The sequence below is a fragment of the Manis pentadactyla genome, chromosome 17 (assembly GCF_030020395.1).
Source record: "Manis pentadactyla isolate mManPen7 chromosome 17, mManPen7.hap1, whole genome shotgun sequence".
NCBI lineage: Eukaryota > Metazoa > Chordata > Mammalia > Pholidota > Manidae > Manis > Manis pentadactyla.
Genome location: NC_080035.1, coordinates 10260957 through 10284019, shown reverse-complemented (window position 1 = coordinate 10284019; position 23063 = coordinate 10260957). Strand labels below are relative to the sequence as shown.

Below are 23063 nucleotides of genomic sequence, written 5' to 3'. Positions count from 1 at the left end.
GAGCACACCTCTTCTCTGAAGCTGCCTACATGCCCCTTTTTTCAAGCGTGTACTTTCTCTTAAATGAAGTCTTCTTGCTGCTCTACATCGCCTGGGTGACCGGGACAGGACTGCAGCTATATATCATGCTCTTTAGCAGCCTGCCTGAAAATCTTCTTTCTTTGCCTTTGGGAAGTTCTCAGAACATAATCTCACTCCATCCAGTGCTCTGCAGTTCCCCCAAATCCTGGGGTGGTGGGGGCTCAGTTCCCACACTGTGCAGATTCAAGCAGACACTGGACACCACGTGACTCTGGCTTTGGGAGTTGGCAAGGGATTTGCCCCGTGCTGAGCAGTTCAATGGGCTTCCCTTCACTCCCTCTGCTCTTCCTTGTGGTCCACTGCCTGCATGGCTGCTACCATTCACTACTACTCTCGCTTTAATGAATTCTTTCCTTGCGTACACTCATCAGACCTGTTTGGAAATTCCTTCTCCATCAAAATCCAGGTGAGGTTTCACCTAGTGCACGGGGAGAGACCCCACCAGATGCAGCTGCCCAACAACAATACTGTAGACCAGGTGGCTTAAACAGTAAACATTTAGTTCTTGCAGTTCTGGAAAATGGGAAGTCCAAGATGAAGGCACAGATTCAGTGTCTGGTGAGAGCCTGCTTCCTAGTTCATAGAAGGTTGCCTTCATGCTGTGTCCTCACATGGCAGTAAGAAAGTGAGGGAGTTCTCTGGGGCCTCTTTTATAGGGCACTAATGCCATTCATGAGGGGTCCACCATCATGAACTCATCACCTACAAGCCCCACTTCCAAATACTACTGTGGGGATTAGATTCCAACATATGAATGAGGGGTAGGGAACAGAAACATTGATGCTATAGAGCATAGGATAGACTCTTGTGTCAGGCTTCTTTTGCTCAGCAGGTTTACAAACTCATGCTGCATGTGTCAGCAATTTATTCTTTTTTATTGCTGGGTAATATAATACTTTGTTTCTCCATTCTCCTATGAGTGGATATATGGGATGTTTTCAGTTTGGGGCTATTCTAAACAGAGCTGCTGTGAATATATTTCTACAAGGCTTTTTTGGTGGGCACATGTTTTCTTTTCTCTTGAGTAAATATCTATGACTGGAATTACTAGGTAATAGGAATGTTTAGTTTTGTAAGCAACTGTTGTGTCTGTTTCCAAGGTGGATGTACTGTTTTACACTCCCGCCACTGTACTAGAGTTTTAGATGATCACATTCTTGTTATCTGATAGAGTATTTTTCATTTCAGCTGTATTTTTAACTTTGTCATGGAATTTAATTTTGGTGTTCATTTACATTTCCATGTTGACTAATTATGTTGAGAACTTTCTCTGTGCTTATTTGCTGAGTGTGTGTGTGTGCGTGTGTGTGTGTGTGTGCGCACGCACTCATTCAAATGGTTTGATTTCTAATCAGACTGTTTGTCTTATTATCAAATAGTAGGAGTTATTTATGTATTCTGGCTATCAGTCCTATGTCAGCTAGAAGTATTATGAATATATCTTCTTCTGGGAAGCATATGTTAACAAGTCTTCTATGTTGAAAAATACAGTTGTTTGTCTTTTTATTATAACTTGTGGGAGTTCTTTGTATATTCTAAATACAACTCCTTTGTCAGATATATTTTATGAGTGTTTCTGCCCCTTAGTAGGTCAGCCACTTTTACTGGTGTCTTTTGAGGAGCGTAAGTTTAATTTTTCTAAGTCTAATCTATCAATTTTTCTGCAATGGTTTGTACTTTCTGTCTTTTGTCTAAGAAATTTTTGACTAATTCAAGGTCATGAAAATATACTTCTTGAAGCTTTATAGTCTTGGCTTTTACTTTTAGGTTTTTGACCCATCTCAAATTAACTTTTGTGTATGGTATGAGAAGGGATTGAGGTTCTTTAATTTTATTTATGGACATCCAGTTGTTCCAGCACCATTTGTTGAAAAGACTTTCCTTTCTCCATGGAATTGCTTTGTCATCTTTGTGAAAAATCAATTGAGTATGTAAGTGTATATCTACACCATTAAGTTTGCAGTGGTTTTCTTTTCTAAAAGCAATAACTAAAAGAGTTCTGCATTTTATTTCTTAACTCTTTTTTCTCTTTGTGCTTCAGTTTAGACATTTTCCATTGCTCTGGCTTCAAGTTCACTTTTTTGTTTCTCTGCTATTGCAGTTTGCTGATAAGTCCATCAAAAAGAACTCTTCATTTCTATATCATATTTTTCATGTCTGACACTTGTATCTGGATTTTTTTGCATTTTCTTCTCACTGCTACATTACCCCATCTGTTCATGCATGTTATCCATGGGCAATTTCTGCATCTGGTTCTTTCAGCCATATCTTCTCTTGAAGTTAGGTCCCATTTTCATGTTTTCTTACTTGCTTGTAATTTTTTATTGAATGCCAGCTATTATGTATAAAATGATAGCATAGCTTGAAGTAAGTAGCATTTATGCTCAGAGTAGGTCACACATCTTCCATCAGGCCACTGGTGTGAAGGACTGAGTCAGTCCAGGCCGCCATTGAGCTGGGTTGGGCTTTGCTGCTATTTTCATTTACCACAAACTGTAAATTACTTCAGGGCAAGATCAAATCCTTTTCTTTAGCAGGAATTGGGGCTGATTGCCTCAGGGTTTGTCTTGGTTCTCTGCCTCTGCCCCTGTTAGCAGGCCCGGTGCTCCAGGACTCCCCCAGCTCTCTTGCCTCTCCCCAGGCACAACCAGCCCCTCTGTGATTTTTAAAAATTGTGCACCTAAAGTAGAATGATCTACAAAAATTAAAAATGAAAGGTATATAGAAAGAGACATCAACAAAACAGAAACAAAAGCTAGTGTGGAGCAATAAAAAATAATGAGCTATCAAGCCACAGAGACATAGAAGAAACTTAAAGGCATGTTGCTAAGTGCACGAAGGCAATCTGAAAAGGCCGTATGGCTGTATGATTCCAGCCATGTGACGCTCCAGAGAAGGCAGAACTATGGAGACGGTGAAAAGATGGGTGGTTTCCAAGGACTTGGGGGTGGGGGGAGGGATGTGTAGGTGAAATAGAAAGGATTTTTAGGGCAGTGAAACTCATCTATATAATACTATAATGATGGACACATGTCATTACATATTTGTTAAAACCATACAATGTATGACACAAAGAGTGAACTCTGATTTAAAGAAACTATGGACTTCAGTTTATAATAATAAATCAATATTGATATATCAATTGTAACAAACTGTACCACACTAATACAAGATGTAAATAATAAGGGTAACTGTGTGGTATATGAGAACTCTATTTTCTGATCAATTTTTCTAAAGCCTAAAACTGCCCCACACAAGTCTTTTAGTTAAAAAAAATGTGGCAGTGTTGAAATCAGACAAAGCAAGTTCAATCAAAGCAAAAACATTAAACTGGACAAAGATCAATAGGGATTGATAACAGGTATAATTAATATGCAACAGGCATTAAATTTTATGAACTGAAAGAAAACATTAAAATGTAAAGCAAAATGTGATAGAAATACAAGGACAAGTAAACAAAAACATAGAGAATACCTTAGCATACTGTTATTTGTCTATGACAGCTTAAACAGACAAAAGGAAACATACAGAATATATAGGCTGTGTGCCAGGGGGGAACAGATGTCCCTCTCTGCATGAAAATTTGACGTTTGCTTATCTCTCTCACTCTGTTCCCTTGAGAACTTGATAAAAATAAAATGTCAACTATGTTCCTAGGCAACATTGCTTTTGGTAGAAATAATCCCTGCTGGGTAAATTGTACTGGACTGGGAAGCATTGTAAATGACTGATTGAGACAGCATGGTCCTAGGCTTCCTTGAATGTGGTGACTTTTGTAACTGAGAATGTCTCTATAGGGGCCCTGGATTCTCTGCTTGTGGAGTAATTATAAAAGATTGGCTACTGTGGGGTCTGGGACTGCTAAGCCAGGATGATTCTTATCCCTGCTTGACGTGAAATGCATACCTGAGATGCCATGTGGGAGTTCTGGGATGCTGTACAAACAATTGCACTGATGCTCCAGGAACTCCTGACATTACTTTGCTTTCAAACTTTGCTGTCTATCTTACATTTGTGCATAAACAAGGGCTGAATGAGACTGAGGTTTTGTGAGTCTGAATGTTTAGGTGAACCTGAGAAGATTCCCTGGTAAATATTGTATGATGGTTATTCAATTTAGTTCATTTGTGGGAAGTTTAATACATTTATGTTTACACGGATGTGGGCAGGTTATAGAGACATTACAAGGGTTTGTACAGTATACCAACACTAGTAACAGCAAGGCACTATAAGGATAAGAACGTGGAGACAGACAGAGCTCTGTGGAGAGGGCTGCCCGACAGGACCTGAGAGTTGTCATTGAGAGACTTGGCTAATTTTTGCTAATCCTGCAGGAAGGGAGCTGGAAGAACAAAATATCCTGATCTCATTTTCTTCCTTTCCTTCTTTCTCCTTCTGGGGCTTCCTATGGCTGAACCCAAAGAACTTGGGTCAGACCAAGATATTTTAGATAGGACACAAACAGTACAAATCATAGAGAAAAATTTGAAAGATTGGACTTCATCAAAATTAAAAGCACTTGCTCTTCAAAAGACACTGTTAAGAAAATGAAAAGACAAGCCATGAACAGGAAGAAAATATTTGTAAAACACTTATCAGGTAAGGGACTTGTTGCAACATATATAAAGAATACTTATAGTAAAAAAAGAAGACAAAAAACCATTTAAAATGATCAGAAGATTGATCATACAGACACTTAACCAAATATACAAATGGCCAGTAATCACCTACTAAATGTCATTAGTTATTGGGGAAATGCAAATTAAAGCCACAATGATAAGCCACTACCCACCCTTGGAATGATAAAATGAAATAAAAGAAAGGAAAAAAAGGACAAATAAAAGTAATGGTGAGGATGTGGAGCAACTTGAACTCTCATACTTGGCTTGTGGGAATGTAAGATGGTACCGCCACTCTGAAAAAGCAGTTTAGGCATTTCTTATAAAGTCAAACATGTACCTAACATACATCCCAGAAATTCAGTTCCTAGGTATCTACCCAAGGAAAAGGAAAACATTGTCCTAATGAAGACCTGAATGGTCATAGCAGTTGAATGTTTAAAAGTTGAATATTTATAACAGCTTTATTCAGAAAAATAGTTAAAATTTAAATAAAACTTGAAATAATCCAAATGTCCATCAATTGGGGAGTGGATAAACAAATTGTGGGACATCCATACAGTGAAATACCCCTCAGCAATATGAAGGAGCAGACAGACTACTGATCATGCGCAGACATCGTGACAACTGGCCAGATACTGCAAGATTTATATTGTATGATGCCATCTATTTGACATGCCATAAAAGGTAAAAGTACAGAGACAGAAAACACTGTTTAGCTGTTGCCAGGGCTAGAGCTGGGGAGGGAAGGGTTAACCCTCAAACTACGGGAGAATTTTTTGGAGTGGTGGAAAGATCCTATTGAAAATAATTTATTTTGATTGTTTTGGTAGTTACACAATTGTATGCACCCCAAATTTCTCAAACCTGATACTCAAAAGTTGTTTGGGTTTTTTTTTTGAATAAAGACAGAAAGAAAGAAAGAAAGAAAAGAGAAAAGAAGAAAAGAAATGGAGACCAGTTTCTTTCCTCACTCTTTATTTTTCCTTGAGATGATCTTGGCATCTCTTTGTAAAGAACACAAAAGTTTCACCAAGTGGACGCCACCCACAGCTCACAGGCAAATCTCTTAGCCTCTCAGAGGTGCGGTTTCCTCCTCTAAAATATGAGGTTAATAATGGCCTACCTCAGAGGGCTGTGTGAGAATTCAGGCGGATCTGACAGTACCTGGCACAAACAGGCGCCCAGTGCGTCCCACTGCTATCGGAAGGATCCAGCAGGAAGGCAGTTGGCAGGGGCTCCCCCGCCCCCCGTGCAGAGCCCTAGCAGGCTCATCGTGACCCTGGGCACAGCTCGCCCTCTCCCTGCCCTGCTCCTGAGAGTCGGGGATGAGCCACCACTCGGAAGGCGATATAGTCCTGGGGCATCTATCTGACTGAATCATGCCCCCTGGGGGGCCCAGCTAATTTGTATATTTTTTTCTCCAAACAATCTGGAATATTAGGTGGCAGAAATAATATGGCAAGTGTTTCTTCAAAAGCCCTAACCCTCTGCCTTTATCAAGACTGCGTGTGATGACCCGCCCTGTGAGGAGCAGTGTGCTTTGCCTTTCTGTCTAATGGGAGCAGCCTGAGGGTAAAGGCCAACGGCGCTGGGGTCTCGGCTGGCCTCACTCGGTATGCAGCGGCTCACTTTTAGGTAAGCGCTGAAAGTCCATTAATTTCATGGCTTTTTATTACGAGTTCAGGAGCAGCTCAATTTACAAGTTTTCCTTTCAAAACCATTCAGCCATTAAAGCTGCATAATCTTGGGAGGTTTCAAAGACACATAATTGATAAATGTTTTTTCCCTCCACACATTCTCTCTCATGTTTATTCATGGAGAGCGAAGCAGTTGTATAATTTACACAGAGGCTTGGTGCATCTGGCCTGTGTTTTCCTCTCTGGAACAGGTGACATCATCTCAGAAGCCACTGGAAAGGGGATTTGAGGCTTGACAGCAGAGAACTCTGTGGCACGTTCTGGTCCCCTTGCTCTGGCCAGCAAGACCAAGCCTGGTACTTGTGGCACCAAGAGGATTCCCAGGCCCCCAAACAGGCATATGTTTTTTTGGCTTGGTGGTTAAATTGTGAGGAAAGCAAAGTTTGTTTTTGGAAATTTCCAGCCCATTGTTCTCTCATCCTGAATAATCACTCCCTTTATTGGTCCCTATCCTTTTTAAGAGTCTATGAAGAGTACCCCTGGCTACAGATCTGAGGTTCTTAAACTTGACTGCATATTTGAGTCATTTGGGGATCTTTTAAATACCCAACTGCGCAGACTGCACATCAGATCAGTTATATCAGAACCTCGGAGGTAAAGGTACACACAGCTGCAGTTTTTAAACCTCCTGAGATGATTCTAATGTGCAGCCAGGGCTGAGAACAGCCGCTCTGGACCAGTGCTTCTCCAAGTATGTTCTGTGGGTCACGTATCTCCTCAGGTTATTGTGGAAAATGCATACTCTTGGGCCCACTAGCTCTATAGGCACTGAATCTCAAGGTGGGATCTGAGAAAGTTGTGTTTTAACAAATTCTGCAGGTGATTTTTAAGCTCCCTAAAGTCTGAGAATCCCTCCTAAACCCTTCACAGTCCACCTGTCTCTCATGGGATGGCAGTTCTTGCTCTCTGTCAGTCACACCGATCTTTCAGTTCGTCAAAGATAAGCTCCTTCCATTCTCCAGACCTTTGCACATTGTAATTCCTCACTTGGAGAACTTTTTCCTCTTTATCTTTGCCTGTAGAAAATTGATTAAGATAACATTGATGAAGGTATACCCCTAGAAAGTCATTTTGCAAAGTGAATGTTTTGGGGAAGATGAGTAGACACTGGAGGACTGTGGGCCTCTCCCCTTGGGACAGTTTGGTTTATTAAGTTACTTACTGTCTCCAGAAGTCATCGGGAGATTGCTCCGGAGACTGGGGGATGAGCCAGTGGGTCTGATGTAGGTAGTGAAGGAGCAGGAGGGGGGACAAGGGATGCGGCACCATTGCAGACACATTGAATGGTGGCCCCGGAAGCCAGGGAGAGAAGGCTGTGCTGAGACACGGCTTCAGTGTACCTGGCAGGACCAGGAAGAAGCAGCTCTTGGGGCCGTGCCTGGGAGTGGGTGCTGCAGGGAAGAGAGGGGCTAAGGGGGACAGGGACAGCAAGGGGCAAGGCTTGGTGCTGCAGGATGCACCCAACGCAGGCAGGCAGAGCCACTCTGGTCACCTCACATGAGCACTAATGATGGGAAAACAGTAGTGCAAAGTAATTTTAATCTCTCAAATCCACTGCAATTAGGAAAGTGTAATTTAATTTAAGGCTGGTTGCATTAACACCTGCCAACTATGAGCTCTTAGGAGACTTCCGTGCTTTCAAACCAGTATTTCTCAGACTTTAATGTACACACAAATTAACTGGGGGTCTTATAAAATGCAGATTCTGATTCAGGCAGCCTGAGATGGCATTTCTAACCAGCTTCTGGGTGCTACTGGCCTGAGCACTACCGTTGGAGCAAGCAGATTTGAGTACTTGGGACTCGTCTTTGGGCTTGTGGTGTAGATAGCCAAGTCCAGAAATGCCTACTGAGTCGGTAGGTTTTTTGTTACAATAACATCAGAATTTAAAAAGTTGCTATTCTAATAATATATGATATGAAAGTTGTCTATTATCCAAATCACTTGTTTAAATGGAACACCCCAATTTTGACATGCCAGATAACATAAAAATTAGATATTTTGTGGACTTGACCCTGAGTTGTTAAAGGTGAGTTAGTAGGTATTGCCTGAACTACCTGTGTTTTTGTGCCTGACATAAGGTGGGTCATTAAATACATGTAGACCTTAGACATGAGAAAACAGTTGAACAATTTCTTTACATTTTTTTTGGTCACCCATGCACAGACTGGTAAACTCTCAGAAATGCGGAGGAGGACACTGAAGAAAGAGCAGTCTTTGGCAGCTGAGAGTTTAATTACTGGAATTTTATTAGGAAACTGTCAAAGTGACTAGATTTCACAAGAGGATCAGTCAGTGCTGCTAACTTGCTGTAAGCATCAGCTTTGCTTTCCAGATCACAAGGTTGCCAGGGACATGCTGAGCAAAACAATGTCAAGTTCACTAAGAGAGCACTGCCAGCACTTAACCCAAGCATACCGGTCCACTGGGGTGTGCAGACAACAAAGATCAGTGACATCTCAGCAGCTGCCATATGACAGTGGGTACGGGGACTGCACAGAGGGTGGGCTGAGGAGCCATTCAGGGAGCACGCTGGGAGCACATGGAAATGTCTTTCATGAATTATCAGTCTGAGATGTGCTGCGGTAAGGTGAGCTGAGTTTACACAATTGTCACAACTGAAACCACAATTGTGCTCTCAAAGGCAGACTAGATCACATGCACATGTGTATGTCTGCGTGCGCAAGTGGATAAAAATCACAAGGTTGACTGAGACTTTAAAAGTTCATCTAGTCCAACACATTGCATCAGACAGGCTCTAATGTTGAAATTTCCAGACAAACAGAAATCCAGTCCATTCTAGAAATGCTGCAGGTAAGTCTATTTACTCCTTTTTTCACAATGACTTCTCTGTTTGGCATGTCTCTCAGTCAGGAGACACTTGTTTAATACAAATCCATTTTTAAAAAGTTACTGAACTCTCATTAAAAATATAGAGAAAGGCTTGGCTCTGCAATGTGTTCTCAAAATGTGTAAAGCATGGTTTCTGCCCACTTCTCATTCATTGGAGCTCAGCTCTTCTGCAAACTTTTGTTAATCCTTCAGAATTAATTTTCCTGAGCTCCATACCTTATCTACAAATTTAGTGTAGCATTTTTCACATTCTGCTTTTTGTCACATTGTGTGTGTGTGTGTGTGTATGAATGTGTTCATTTTGTTTTTGCTGGACTAACATGCTTCTTTAAAAAATAAAATGGGAAGGTAGGATGGGCTCAAGGGACTGTTCTGTCAAATAATTGAAGAAACTTAAGATCTATGTTTAACTATCTAATGTTCAATACCTTTTCTAGAGCAGAAAGTTAAGTTCCTGTTGAATTAAAATTAACAATTTTTGCAAAAGAAGTGGGCATATTATTCATTGTGACCTTATTATCTGTGGCAAATTATTACAACAATCTAGATAGACATTTATTGGCCACTGGTTAAATACAGTTTGGCACACTCATATAATAAAATACTATATATCTGATGTACAAATGTGGAATATCTAAGATACAGTGGCAAGTGAAAAAAGTGAGATGCAGAATGATTTGTATGGGATGCTATTTGTAATTGAAAAGGTGTACGTGTGTGTCTAACAAGCACACAGAGTATTTCCAGAAGGACACAAAAGAAATTGGTAACAGTGTCTGCAGACCAGTTAGGGGCCTCGGAGACTGGAACAGAGGGAGTGGTGGGTTGATAAATCAGCTCTCTGGGGATAAAAGATACCCTATTTGTAGAGTTTTATCATAGCTGTGGTATAAAACCTCCATCATAGCCAATTTTAAACTGGACAGTGGTTCACAGTGGGCTCACAGAATTGGCTCCAGTGAGCTGTAATGAGTCAACTTCAAAGCAAACCACGGGACACAGTGGTGGGAAGGTGCCCACTTTCCACTGTAGCCCTTGGTGTGATTTTAATTTCTGATGCCATACTTGTACTATTTAAAATCTAAAACAATAAAATTAAATTTAGAAAAATGATCTTGCTTAAATCGCTGTATTCCTTTAGCCTTCCCAAAGCCAGTCTTAGTTTACTTTCCTTGAGAACACTTAACTCTACTCAGATCATCATCAGTGCGGCCTTGTACAAGAAGCACTTCGTATTTGCAGCTTCGATGTGTAGGGAACGCAGCTGTCGGCTAAGTGCAGAAGCTGAAGGGCCTGGCCAGGAAAGAGCCCCCTCCCGAAAGACCCTGCTGGTGGAGCCAGACACACGGGGGCAGCACAAAAGCCCAGCTTCCCAGCAGCTGCGTGCTTGTGCCGCCCTCTGCAGGTCAGGGTGTGGCCATGCCACGTAGAGGCTTCTCTGGCTCAGCAGCCCATCCGAGAGGTTGCTGGCAACAGCCGAATTCTTTAACTTTTCCCTCCTTTCACCAATGGGAGACCCAGCCAGGCTAGTGGAAACCCAGCACTGCCAACCAAAAGATTCCTTCTCAAATCATTCTAGAAGCCGTCTTGCACGGATCCCCAAATCTGGCTTTTGTTCATGACTGGGTTCAGTGTGTTTCTGAGAATTTGTATCTTAACTCTAATTCCCACTGCCCCCTGCCCGCCCTGTGTCTAACTCCAATTTATCCTTCAGTTTGCAGCTGAAATAGTTCTTCTTAGACGTTTCCCTGTGTTATAAGCACCAGTCTCACCCTGCCCTTATTTAGCACTTAGCACACTTGTCAGTTTAACCTCTGTCACATCTGATCAGCTGAGAACAATGCTTGTCTCATTTATAGGCATGTTTCCCAAAACTTACACAGTGCCTAGCACTTATTAGGCACTCAGTGCATGTTGGCTGAATGAGAGAATGAATAAGTGATAATACACTCTTACGAAAGCTTTAAAAGAAAATATTCAGATACACACCTAGTATAGGGAACATTTTATTTAGAGAGATCTTGAGTATTCTTTTATCTTTATTTTCCATTACGGCAGTAACATTATTCTTCCTGGAGGCAGATGCGGGGGAATCATCTGAGGTTACCTTAAGTTCAGACTAAGAACCAACCACTTTGCATTCAGATGAGGCAGAAATACAGGGTATGGACCAGAAGAAGCCACATATTTGCTTCTTTAGCCCACTGCCAAGGAATAGATTTGGGGCAATGCATTTCAATTGCTTTGATAAATGGCTAAGTACCAATACAGGTCACTTTCAAAGATGCTTCATTAATGAGCCCTTTCACCATGATAGAGGGAGTGTAGTGGTTCACAACACTGTTGCTTTTTAGCCCTTCATAGATTTTTATGGAAATTGTATAATCTATTAGGGCTGCTCAAATTCACACAGTTCTGGTTTTGTTTCAGAATTCTTTAAATATCCAGTAAATTAGGTCTTTGTAAAACAACTCATCCAGTTCTTATTCAGCTTGACACCTGGCTAGGTATGTGTGAATGTGACTGTGTGAGTGGCAGGGGGTAAGGTAAGGGCACTGATCATTGGCACATATTGCTCCCTTGAGCTTGGGGGTGGCAAAAAGCTTTTACAGTACCAAAAAAGTAAACATTGATAATGGCCTGGCAGCAATCAGATACGCTAAGGTCTAAGAGCGTATGAAAGCAGAGCCGGATCGTTTCCAGTCAGCAGATATTTTGCACTACCACAGTAACTAGATCTGACAAGCTGGGCTAAATACACGGACAGGAAGCACTGGAAAGGATAGATGCTCTGTTATGGCCCCACACTGCCCCCTGGTGGGATTCTGTTCAATTACACCTTCCTTGTATCTAAACTTCCACCATGAGTTGATCTATTGGAAGGCACCGTGTTCAAGATACTAGATTTGGTCTGAGTTCAAATCCTAGGGTTAAAAACAAAGGGCTTCCTAGTAGCTTAAAAAACCTTCAGTTCTGAGGAACAGCTCTGGTGATGAGTCTTACTTCTTTTTGCAGGTTACTGGAAACTGTGGGAACCCCAGCAGCCTAACTGATTTGTGATATGTGCTAAGTGTCCCAAAGATAATGACGGGCAGTAAAAGAGGGCCATAGAGAAAGCATAGTTCTGTGAGAGGGTACAGCAAAATCACAGGGAGATAGAACGTGGGAGGAGAGGGACAGGAAGAGAGGCTTGTAACATTGGCCTCCAGAAACGGGCTTGAGGACTGGTTTGATGATTCCTCACCTCCTGGTCCTCACCTTGAACAAGTAGATAGTCAAATTAAGTTGGTTTGAAATTTTATATTAAAATCAGTATCACTGAAGCCTCTATACTTGACTAATGGAAAAAGCAGGAAGGGTGCCTGGAAAGTTCATTTCATCTCTGGATTTTCAAAGAGGCAATATATTCAACAATAAAAAAATACTTGTAAGAGATTAGGTCTTTTGCAAAGGATGAAGCACTTTTTGTTAAGTACAGGAAAGGCTGCTTGGCTGAACAAATATACACTTTTTGGAGTCATGTACAATGTCACCAAGATAGAAACTTGGGAATGGCCTGAAACTGTCCCCACGCTTCCTGCAGGCATCCCGTGCTGAGCAGCCAGGAATGAGTGTGTGCCACTTCCAGCCCCACCCCACTGGGCCTTACACCCTCTTCATTCCTTTCCCCATGAGGCAAGCAAACACCGTCATGACCATTTTGGGGTTCACTTCAACCAGGTCTTCCGGAAGGGCATACACTCTTGCTCCGATTTTCCGGGCCATAGAGATGGCATACCTAGAAGGGAGAAAAGAGGGAAAATGAGCAACAAGTATGAAGGGGACCCCTCAAAATCATAGTTACAATTGTTCTACATACCATATATTATACAGAACTCCCTCGTGGCACAGCTGGAGCCATTCCCTTGGCATCCTCCCATTTCTGTGGGCAAATTTTGGCTTGATAAAGCTCCTTCCCCCATCAGACTTGCTTTCTAGCTTTGTGATAATCACCAAATTTGTTATTTGTCCTTAGAGACTTCCCCAGCTCCTGACACTTTTGATGCCTACACTATGAGTGTTCTCTTGGGCTCTACAGCAGCAGAAAAAGCCATGGAATTGAACAAGTATGTGTGCAAGGAAGATTCTGCAGGCGGTGTTTCAACTACAGAAACATTTCTACAAGGAAGAAAAGGGGAAATGCACCTGCAATTCTTTTACTCTTTTATCCCTTGTTCCATTCAAATCCTTGCCCATATATACATGTATTTGTTACTATAATACTAGAATAACCAGTTTCATATTATACATTTTTCAAATAAGTTTATCATAGGCACATCAGAATATTTTGCTCCACTTATATGAAGATAATTTTTACTGGTTGTAACCCATTTTCAAATGAGCCCAGTAACCTAGGGGTTATTCCCTTCCACCCAAGGCCTCATTACTCCCTTGGCTCTCCTAGGATGCTTCACTCTTACTTTATTGATCAAATTAAATTAAGAGTATCAGACAGGAATAGTTCTCATTCTATCTTCTTGTCCATCTCTCAATCACTTCCTCTATATTATCAATGATATAAAATTTATTTTTTTTATTATAAAATATAAAGGGAATATGATTTAAAAATTAGAAAAAAAGAGCTTCAAAAAAGTCATGCACAATATTGCCACCATAACATAACCATTTTAACATTTACTCATTTTCCTAAGTAATTTTGGGGTATAAGCCCTGTTGGGGTTATATGCACAGAAGGGCTGCTGGGTCACTAGATCACTTGCTAATTCTGGACCTGTGATAATGGATTGAATTACGTCCCTCACAAAAAGATAAGAAGCCCTATCCCCTAGCACCTTAGATTGGGGCCTTATTTTGAAATAGGGTAGTTTCAGATGTAATTAATTAAAATTAGATCATGCTGAAGTAGGGTAGGGTAGGGCCCTAATCCAATATGACTGTGTCCTTTTAAGAAGAGAAGGAGAGACATGGACACACACAGAGAGGGAAAGCAGGCATATAAAGTCAAGCTATACAGGGGGAAGGTCATGTGAAGATGGAGGCAGAGACGGGAGTGGTGCATCTGTAAGCCAACAATTGCTGGCTGTTGCCAGAAAGAAGGAGAGAGGCATGGGACAGATTCTCCCTCAGAGCCCTGGGAAAGAACCAACCCTGTTCAACACTTTGATCTTGGACTTCCAGCCTTCACACCCATGAGAGAATAAATTTCTTTTGCTTTAAGCCACCTATTTGTGGTATTTAGGAAACATACATTCTGCTCTGAGAAAGGCACTTTTCTAGGGTATAGGTCAGCAAACTTTCCATAAAGAACCAAGAGGAAATATTTTAGACTTTGCAGTCTTTGTCACAATTACTCAACTCTGCTGTTGTAGCAGGGAATCAGCTATAGAAAATATATAAGTGAATGGTCATGGCTGTGTTTCAATAAAACTTTATTCATAAAAGCAGACAACAGACAAAATTTGGCTCACAGACTGTAGTCTGCTGACCTTTGCACCACATGGTAAAGCAAATGGCAGCTGCTCTTAAGCTGGTAAAGACTCTGGTCTTGAACCCCACCCTCCCCACTCATATCTCTGACTGTTCATGGATGGGATGTTTACATTTGGACCTCCAGGTATAAACTTCATTTAGAAAGTCTCCTATGGATTATGATTAGGAAGTTGGTTTTATGAAACCAAAGGCTTATTTATTAACTGAAAGAATATTCTTGTTTTTTGCTTTGTTCTCATTCTGATACTAGAAGTCTTAAACTGCTGTTGTACAATATCTAAAATAATGAAGGTGGGACCCAGTAAGTCAGGAGAAATAAAAGCATCAATAGTGAAAATAAGATGTTTGCACAAAGGCATGGGCAACAGACTTCACAGCTATCCGGGTGCCGGTTTGGTTCTCCCCTCCCCAATCTAAGGTTTATTTACTCACTTTGCATTGTTGAGTTTCTCTTCATCATCCAGGTTTTCTGTCTTCAGAAGGTCATAGTTAATGGAACCTGGTTGAATGGCATCAATGAGATCCAGAACAGGCAGACTTGTGCTAATTTTCGGGTCCTGCACAGAGAGAAAGGGTAGGTTCTACCAGTACGTCCCCAGATTACTATTATTCAAATCAGGGGAAGCGGGTGGTTCTTTCCTCTTAACGAAATACATGTAGCCTGGTCGGGAAAATGTCACAGCATTCCACATGGTGTTTCAAATCAACTGTAGTTTCTGCAGGGGCATCATTGACTTCCAGGTGGTGTGCTAACAAGAGGAACTCATTGTCTGCCAACAGCAGGGAGTCATTCTCAAATAGTGCATGGAAGGAAGTTTGCAACAACTAGAGAAAAACAGAGGCTGAAACAAAATATTGTCTAATTTAACTGTGTAGTAGAGGAATGGAAGGTTTGAAAAAGAAACCATTAGAAAGGAGAGACTGAAGCTATGAGGAGAAACCTGCTTCATTTAGCAGCGGCATCTGAGAGGTTACTGGCAGGGGCAGTGCTGAGGAGCTTCAGCAGATGCTCTTGTTTCGCCGACCCCAGGAATAGAACAGAGTCCATAGGCTCAAGGAGATGGTGTGCAGTTTGGGAGTAAATGCTCTGACCCGAACTAGTACTTGTTGGTGCCCCTCGGTTTGCCCAGCACTTCCTTGTAGGTTATCTCACTTGTCACCACAAGCTTCAGGTACAGGCATCTACTTTTAATGTACCGGGAGCAAAGGGATTTCTGAGGTTAAGTGATTTGCTGACAAGTGGGAGAGCCAGGATTTGAACCTAGGTACTCTGGCTGAAAGTCCTGGGGTCTTTCTTGGGCATTTGTAAATGTTTTGATGCTCACACCTAGAGTTACGAGCACTTGCTAGCCCTAGGAAAACTTAAAGGTGCACAAAACCCTGCAGCATCTTCTTTCCTCTTGCGTGCAGACCTTGAGTGCAGACACGGAGGCAACCGTATGTTTCTGTCTGAGCACAGTCAAGTCCTGAGGCCTCACACCATCAGGGTCCAAATGAGAGTCAATTCTAAGCAATGCACAAGATACAGACCCTCTGCAAGATGCTAAGTCTCTAGCATTGGTCCTCTGGATAGGTAGAAAAATATTTTTGAAAAAAGAATGGGTCCATTTTTATTTACTTCTGGGCAATATAAGAGCTGCATAACATTAAAATCAACCTACAATCCTAATCTAATTCCCAGTATTAGCCTGAGCTTCTGTCCCTACAGAACTTTTTGCTGAAAAACCACAAGGGAAGTAAATGGAGAGATCTGAGTTTTGCCTCCTTTCCTCCTTTCTGCCCAGTCTTGTGAAAGTGCTGACAGCAACTGGCAGTATTTGCAGCTGAGGAGGGGACCAGGATTATTTTCAAAATGGTTAATCAACAGTAGGTTGTGTTCATTTTTTTAAGGATTTCACTTAAAAAGGATGTGGAGCTAATTTGACTTTTTCCTTCTGTAATCCTTTTTACTTCATCAGTTCTGTAAAGACTCAGTGGGAACACAGGAAAAAATTAGCCCAGAGTAACCCAGGAGCAGGAGAGCTGTCAAATACTCCCAAGAGTGAGTCCTCACCAGAACAGCTCAGAAGCGCCAGATGACATAATGGGCCGCAGCGGCCGCTCTCCTACAGAGAGACGCACCCCCGGGCTGTGCAGCTGGTCATTTCACAGTAATGGGTAAGTGACCTACAGACACGCTCCGTGCAAGGACCGCCTCATCCCACAGGCAAAAGGCACTTTCCCCTCACTGATGGACCTTCACCTGCAATTACCAACGATGACTTCAGGAGTTACCTACACTCCATTCCCTCACCTATAAAACAAGGAAAACAGTAAAGCTGCCTTCACAATGTCTGTGAGATGAAATGAGACATCACAAACAAGGAGCCCCTGGTACTCAGAACACATCCCACACTGGGAGTGCTCCCAAATTTGGCCTGTTGTCTGTTTTTATAAATGAAGTTTTACTGGGACAGTCATGCCTATTCATTTACGTATTTCCTATAGCTGCTTCCCTGCTACAGAGGCAGAGATGAGCAGCCGTGAGAAAGCCTGCGTTCCCAACTCTCCTCCTGGAGGAACTCGCTCTCAGCCGTCAGCAGCCTCTGCTGCCCTCTGCTGGGCATCCCAGGCTGAGCAGGGCCGGCGCAAGGGCAGAGGGGCTGTTGTCCGGGATGCGCTCACAGGCAGTGGGCACTCCTGGGACAGCGCAACCCGGGGATGCCTTCTGTCCTTTCTGCTGGGAAAGATTTTGCTCTCTGGATTTTGAAGCAGAGGATTTCTCTCATGACCAACTTCCCCAGCAGCCCTGTTCATACAGCTCTGAAGGGGTCCCTCCCCCAGTTCTGACCTTTAAACCAGCAAATGTAGTCAAGACAGTGCAGACATTATAATATGGATCAAGCAAGCATGCAGGTCCCTTGGGGAAGGATCACAGCTAATGTATGAAACATGAGTTAAGAAATTTAATAAAATATAGTGCTGTTAATAATAAAAATGGGATTTGGATACAAGTACACAACTGCTTTTTCCCAAAAAACACCACATGGGAGATCTCTTAGCATTTTACATTTCACTTTCATTATGTTAACAGTCTGAATCATGGAGCTGTGAATGCTTTAAAAATTCATATTTTATGTTACTTTGGAAGAACAATGCCTAAAATTATGTGTAAAAAATGTTTTAAAAAAATATTACAGGAAAAAGTGACAAGAAATTTGTCTGAAATGGCCTTGAAACTCAGAACAATAACATTCAAGCAAAATCAGCATTGGAAGGAAGCCTCAAATACCTCACACTGAAGGTCACTTTAAAGTAGAAAGAAAACACTTAAGATAAGCATAGAGCTCAGGGGGCAGTGAGCAGAGGCTAACAATTTTACCTTGAAACTGGAGATGGATGAACTTTTCTCTGCTTCCTTCAATGTTTCATTCACCCAGTTGACAATGATGTCATCATTGACCTTCTGCCCACCTCCAATGTCTTCAAGTATATTCAGTGTGTACCTGAGCAAACAGAATGCTTTCTTGGAGTAAAGTTGCTAAAGAACTCATAGAAAATAACCAGGGTAGAAATGTTTTTTTCTTTCTAGGTGTGTCACAGACACCATAGCATTTGTGGAAAAGAAAAACATATTAGTTCCTTTTAGAATAACTTAAAATGAAACTTCATGGTTGTTACAGTGAGACGCAGAGCAAATACCTTCTTCTAAGCACTGCCATTGCTCTGGGTAGGAAGAGAAAGCAGAAGAGAAGAGAAGAGAAACAGGAAAGGAAAACAAAGCAAAAGGTTCAAACCAGTGCAGCTCACCCTCCTGTGCAGTCCATCCACTAAGGCAAAGGCCATTAAGGAACAGGGAAACTTAGATGCAGAAAACTGTGGAGACAGCTCAAGGGGCTGGCAACAGCCCCCTGTGGTGGCACAGAGCTCTGGTCAGCACTAAGTTGTCTTTCTGCAACCTCAAGGGAGATGCAGAGGAGCAGGCAGAATCATATACCTGCTTGTAGGTGCAGCGGTAGATACAAAGGGGAGAACAGAAGGCCTTAGGTGGGAGCCTTATCTCTGGACAGCCCACTAAGCACTAAATGTAGATTCAAATTTTAAAATAAAAATCAGTTTGGCAGGTGTCTACCTAGCATTTTCCTTGTGAGATAATCACTCCATATCATTAAATGTGCTTTGCGGCAACTGTGCTATTATTAACTGGAACCCTCCAGACAAGACCCCAGTACCACTGTTTGCAGATTGTGCTGAAAAGCTGTCTGTTGAAATAAAATGACACCCTGAGCCCCAGCACAGCCAGTGTCTCATTTAACAGGCAAGGATTGATGGGGTGGGCATGGGCGGTGCTGGGGGCTGTGATTGCCGCCTGCTTGCTTTCCTGCCTTCCACTTTTATTTATCTGACATTCAGAGGGACAAACCTCAGTGTTTTGTTTTTATGGACCTACCCCAAATTTACTGTCCACAGCCTGCTTGATTTGGGGAAAACTCCCCCTTTTGCTTGCATCTGACTCTTTGTTCATTTTTTGGACTCTGTCATATCTGTCTGCCAGCAGCCAACTTACTTCAGATTTTGTTTCCAAATTTATATATGCACTATTTGCCAGATTTCCAATCTGAGAATGATTTTCAGGTTACTGAAGGGGAAAGGGAGATTTAAGCACACATTTCTCATTTGTTCTTAGGGGGAAAATGATGCCATTTATTGTCCAGATAAATGACCAAATTAGCACATCTGTGCAATCCAGTGAAATAAATTCTAGCTAGAACTGGCTCTAAATTTAATAGATCTGTTAATGTGCAGCAGACAGAGAAAAAAATACCTTCTGGTGGCATTTATAAAATTATCAGTCATTTCATCACCTGCAACAGTAATGTATTCCTCTGTCCACTTTTTTATATGCACAATTTTTTAATAGTAAACACTCATGATAAATATGACTTATTAACCAGGTGCACACAACAGTGGCAGACTATTCTTTATCATATATATATATATATATATATATATATGTATATACACACACACACACCACTCATAAAGTATGAGGTTGGACCACATTTTTATAAAATTTCCTGAATGAAGATCATATTACAAGGTGATTTTCAGATATTATGATATTCAGAATAGCATGGAGTTGGCCTAAGTTTTTTTTTATCATTGAAACAGAAACTAAAAAAGATTATTTCATATTCAAACCCATAAGTTAATTTAACTGTTGCTACTAAAAAAGACTTTGGCTTTGGTTTTTAAAGGAATCAGTACCGAGAGCCACTGTTGAGAATTAAAACCACATGTGAAAGACAATAGAGAAAATAGCTCACAAATAGTTTCTGAAAATGCACTGGCAAGAGGGCCCGTAGGAACTTTCAGTGATGTTCTGGATACATGCAGTAAGATAGAAGAGAGAGTTGAGTTTTCTGTGCCAGGAGAGCCTTATGACATCTGCCTTCCATCTTCAAGGAGACCCTGGTGTAGAAATGGGTAGTAGAGTACTATACTTGGCAAAGCCGATGTGGTACTAAAATCTATTACAGTCACTTCTGATATCACCTGGAAACACTGACGTAATCACTTTGAAGGCCATTATTAATATCAGGGTCTGCAGAGAATAGCTTGTCTTGGCAATTACCTTGTTAGACATAATGTAATGTATACATGGTTTCTGGACCTCCATTTCAGGTAGAAAAATGAATTAAGTCATACTAATTAATACAGGTTCTAATTAAGGGGAGTAAGATTTCTGCCTGGTCCGGGCTATCAGTAAAAGGAGAAAGAGAGAAGCATTTAAAAGTAAATTATTTTATACTTACAGATTTCCAATCTAAAATCCCTCCTAGGCTCGTGCTTTTGTACTAAAAATTGTTTACACTATCTTTTCTATTGTATATCTTATTATATTCTGTATTCTAACTATTGTTTGAATAATATTGCTACACAGCTTTCACAATAATCAAGTTTATATTCAGTCCTAAAAGGTATCTAAATTTCTCTCATAAAGAACTAGCAGGAAATTCTACCGCTAGCCATAATGCAGTATCAGGGGTCAGATTTACCCTTCTGCCTTAAACACTTAAAATACAATGAAAAACATATAAAACAATGTTGCTCAGACATTGGACAACAGGAAGCAGAAAACAGTGGTCACTGAAAGAAAGAAAGCAAACGTGGTGAGCCTTAAGATTGTCTCAGCTTATTGCATGGAAAGTTTCCAGGCTGCAGCACAGGGAGCAAGAACTCAGAGACCATGGTAGTCCCATTAAGTTGAGGAAACAGGGTTGAGAACTCAAGGAAGCCAAGGTACCTGGAATTTGTGGGAAAGAACAGCAGAGAGGAGAGAGCTCCTGAAGAGGACAGAGTCATCTAGAAAGCTCTGGATATGTTCTAAGGGTTTGCCTTAAGTCCTTAGCCGAGTACTACTCAGTGCATGCATATGAGCAAACTACCAGAGGCTGGGAAGAGAACTGCTGGAAATGAATGAGCAGAACAGTTCTTGGAATTCACGCAGGGCTGCCAGTAATTTATTTCCCACCATCAGAGTGGAAAAACCTCATGATACATGGAGCATCAAGTATTTAAGGAGAAATTATCTCAGAATTGAGAGACAAAATTAGACTAATTAAGCTTTTAGGTAAGTCTCAAAAGGATCAAATTGTGTTTAAGTAGCTTAACTGCATCCCAAGATAAAATTCAAGAATATTTAGAGGAATACAGAAATACCTAGCACATAGCAAGGTAAAATTCACAATGCCTCACATACAATAAAAAATTAGTAGGCATGCAAAGTAGGAAAATAGGATAAAATCAATTAGTAAAAACAGACATCAATATAATAGTTATTACAATTATATTCTATATGTCCAAGAAAGCAAAGAGATATGGAAGATGCCAAACAGGTCCAAGACAAATTTATGCATGAAAAATATAATGTCTGAAATAAAACATATATACACTGGATGGATTAATATAAGATTAGACATTGCAGAAGAGATTAGTACATTTGAAGACAAAGCAATAGATGTTACCCCAAATGAAACACAGACAGGAAAAAATGAAACAGAGTTAAAAATGAGTAGAGCATCAGTGAGCCCTGGGACAACTTCAAATGACCAAATATATATGTACCTGGAATTCCCCCAAAACTGGGGTGGGTGGCATAAGATAAATATTTGAAGACAGAAGGGCCAAAAATTTTTTCTCCAAATTTCATGAAAACTATAAATCCATAGATTTAAGAAGCTCAAAAAATCTTAAGGATATGGAACAACAAAACACATCATAATCAAAGTACTTAAAACCAATTAAAGAGAACATATTTTTTTAAAGGCAGAAAAAAAGACATATTTATACAGAGAAACAGAGATAAGAATGACACAAGATTCATCACTGGAAACAATGCAAGCCAGAAAGCAATGAGAGGTATCTTTAAAGTATTGAAAGAATAAACTATCAACCTAGAATTCTACACTCAAGAGAAAATATCTGTAAAAAAAAATGAAAATGAAATCCTTTTTAAGGCACAGAAAAGCTGAAATAATTCCTTGCCAGCAGATCTGCAGTATTAGAAATATTTCAAGTAGAAGGCAAATATCAGATGGAAATCTGGATCTACACCACAGAAAGAAGAGCACCAGAAATGTCAAATGTGTAGGAAAGTAGAGCATATTTCCCTTTTATTTTGAAGGTTGCTTTAAAATGTAATTGACTGCTATTTACACAAATCTGTTCAAAATGAAGGATGGATAAAGATACGTCATGGTGAAACAAATCAAGTGGAAGTTGGAGTGGCTATATTAATATCAGAGAAAGTAGACTTCAGAGAAAAGAATATTACCAGTCATAACGGGGATCATTCCATAATGAAAAAGGGGTGATTCATTAAGAGGACAAAACAATCTAAAGCATTTCTGAACCTATTAAGAGTTTCAAATACCTGAAACAATACAAAATACCTGATAGAAACTGAAAAGGTGAAAAATAACAGGAAAATAACAAAACACAACTTCAGTTTAAAGTTCAGCTTAAAATATATTTTTACTGGTTTAAATCACATTCCCGAAAATTTGTTACTGCTCTTCTAGGTAAATGATACATTCAATAAAAAAATTCATTCCACGGATTTACATTACCTTCTCATTAACTGCCAAATCAGGGCCAATGTTAGAGTGCGGTTCCCTTCATTGAGATCTTGCCCACCAATGCCAACCAGGGAGAACTTAGCTTGATTCTTCCCCAATTCCACTGCATAGTTACAATTCTCAAGCTGTTAATGAGCAGGAAGGAAAACTAATGTCATCATGTCTATGATGATAAATACCAGATAAAATAAGATAATAAA

The 23063-nt window shown here is 40.7% G+C and overlaps 1 protein-coding gene across 5 annotated transcripts in view; it reads right to left on the bottom strand.

Annotated features, from left to right (window-relative positions):
• Nucleotides 1-11243: 11243 nt before the first annotated feature.
• Nucleotides 11244-23063, bottom strand: part of LCP1 (lymphocyte cytosolic protein 1) — a 94287-nt gene continuing 82467 nt past the window's right edge. For 4 of the 5 annotated variants that reach the window (XM_036889694.2, XM_057494654.1, XM_036889696.2 and 1 more), the window contains 4 exons: nucleotides 22855-22988; nucleotides 18105-18228; nucleotides 15176-15300; nucleotides 11244-13031 (listed from right to left, as the gene is read on the bottom strand). In XM_036889694.2, the coding sequence (XP_036745589.1) occupies nucleotides 12899-13031; nucleotides 15176-15300; nucleotides 18105-18228; nucleotides 22855-22988 (516 nt within the window). In that variant the 3' untranslated portion in view covers nucleotides 11244-12898. The remainder of the gene's footprint in view (nucleotides 13032-15175; nucleotides 15301-18104; nucleotides 18229-22854; nucleotides 22989-23063) is intronic. The other variant, XM_057494656.1, reaches the window with a different exon arrangement.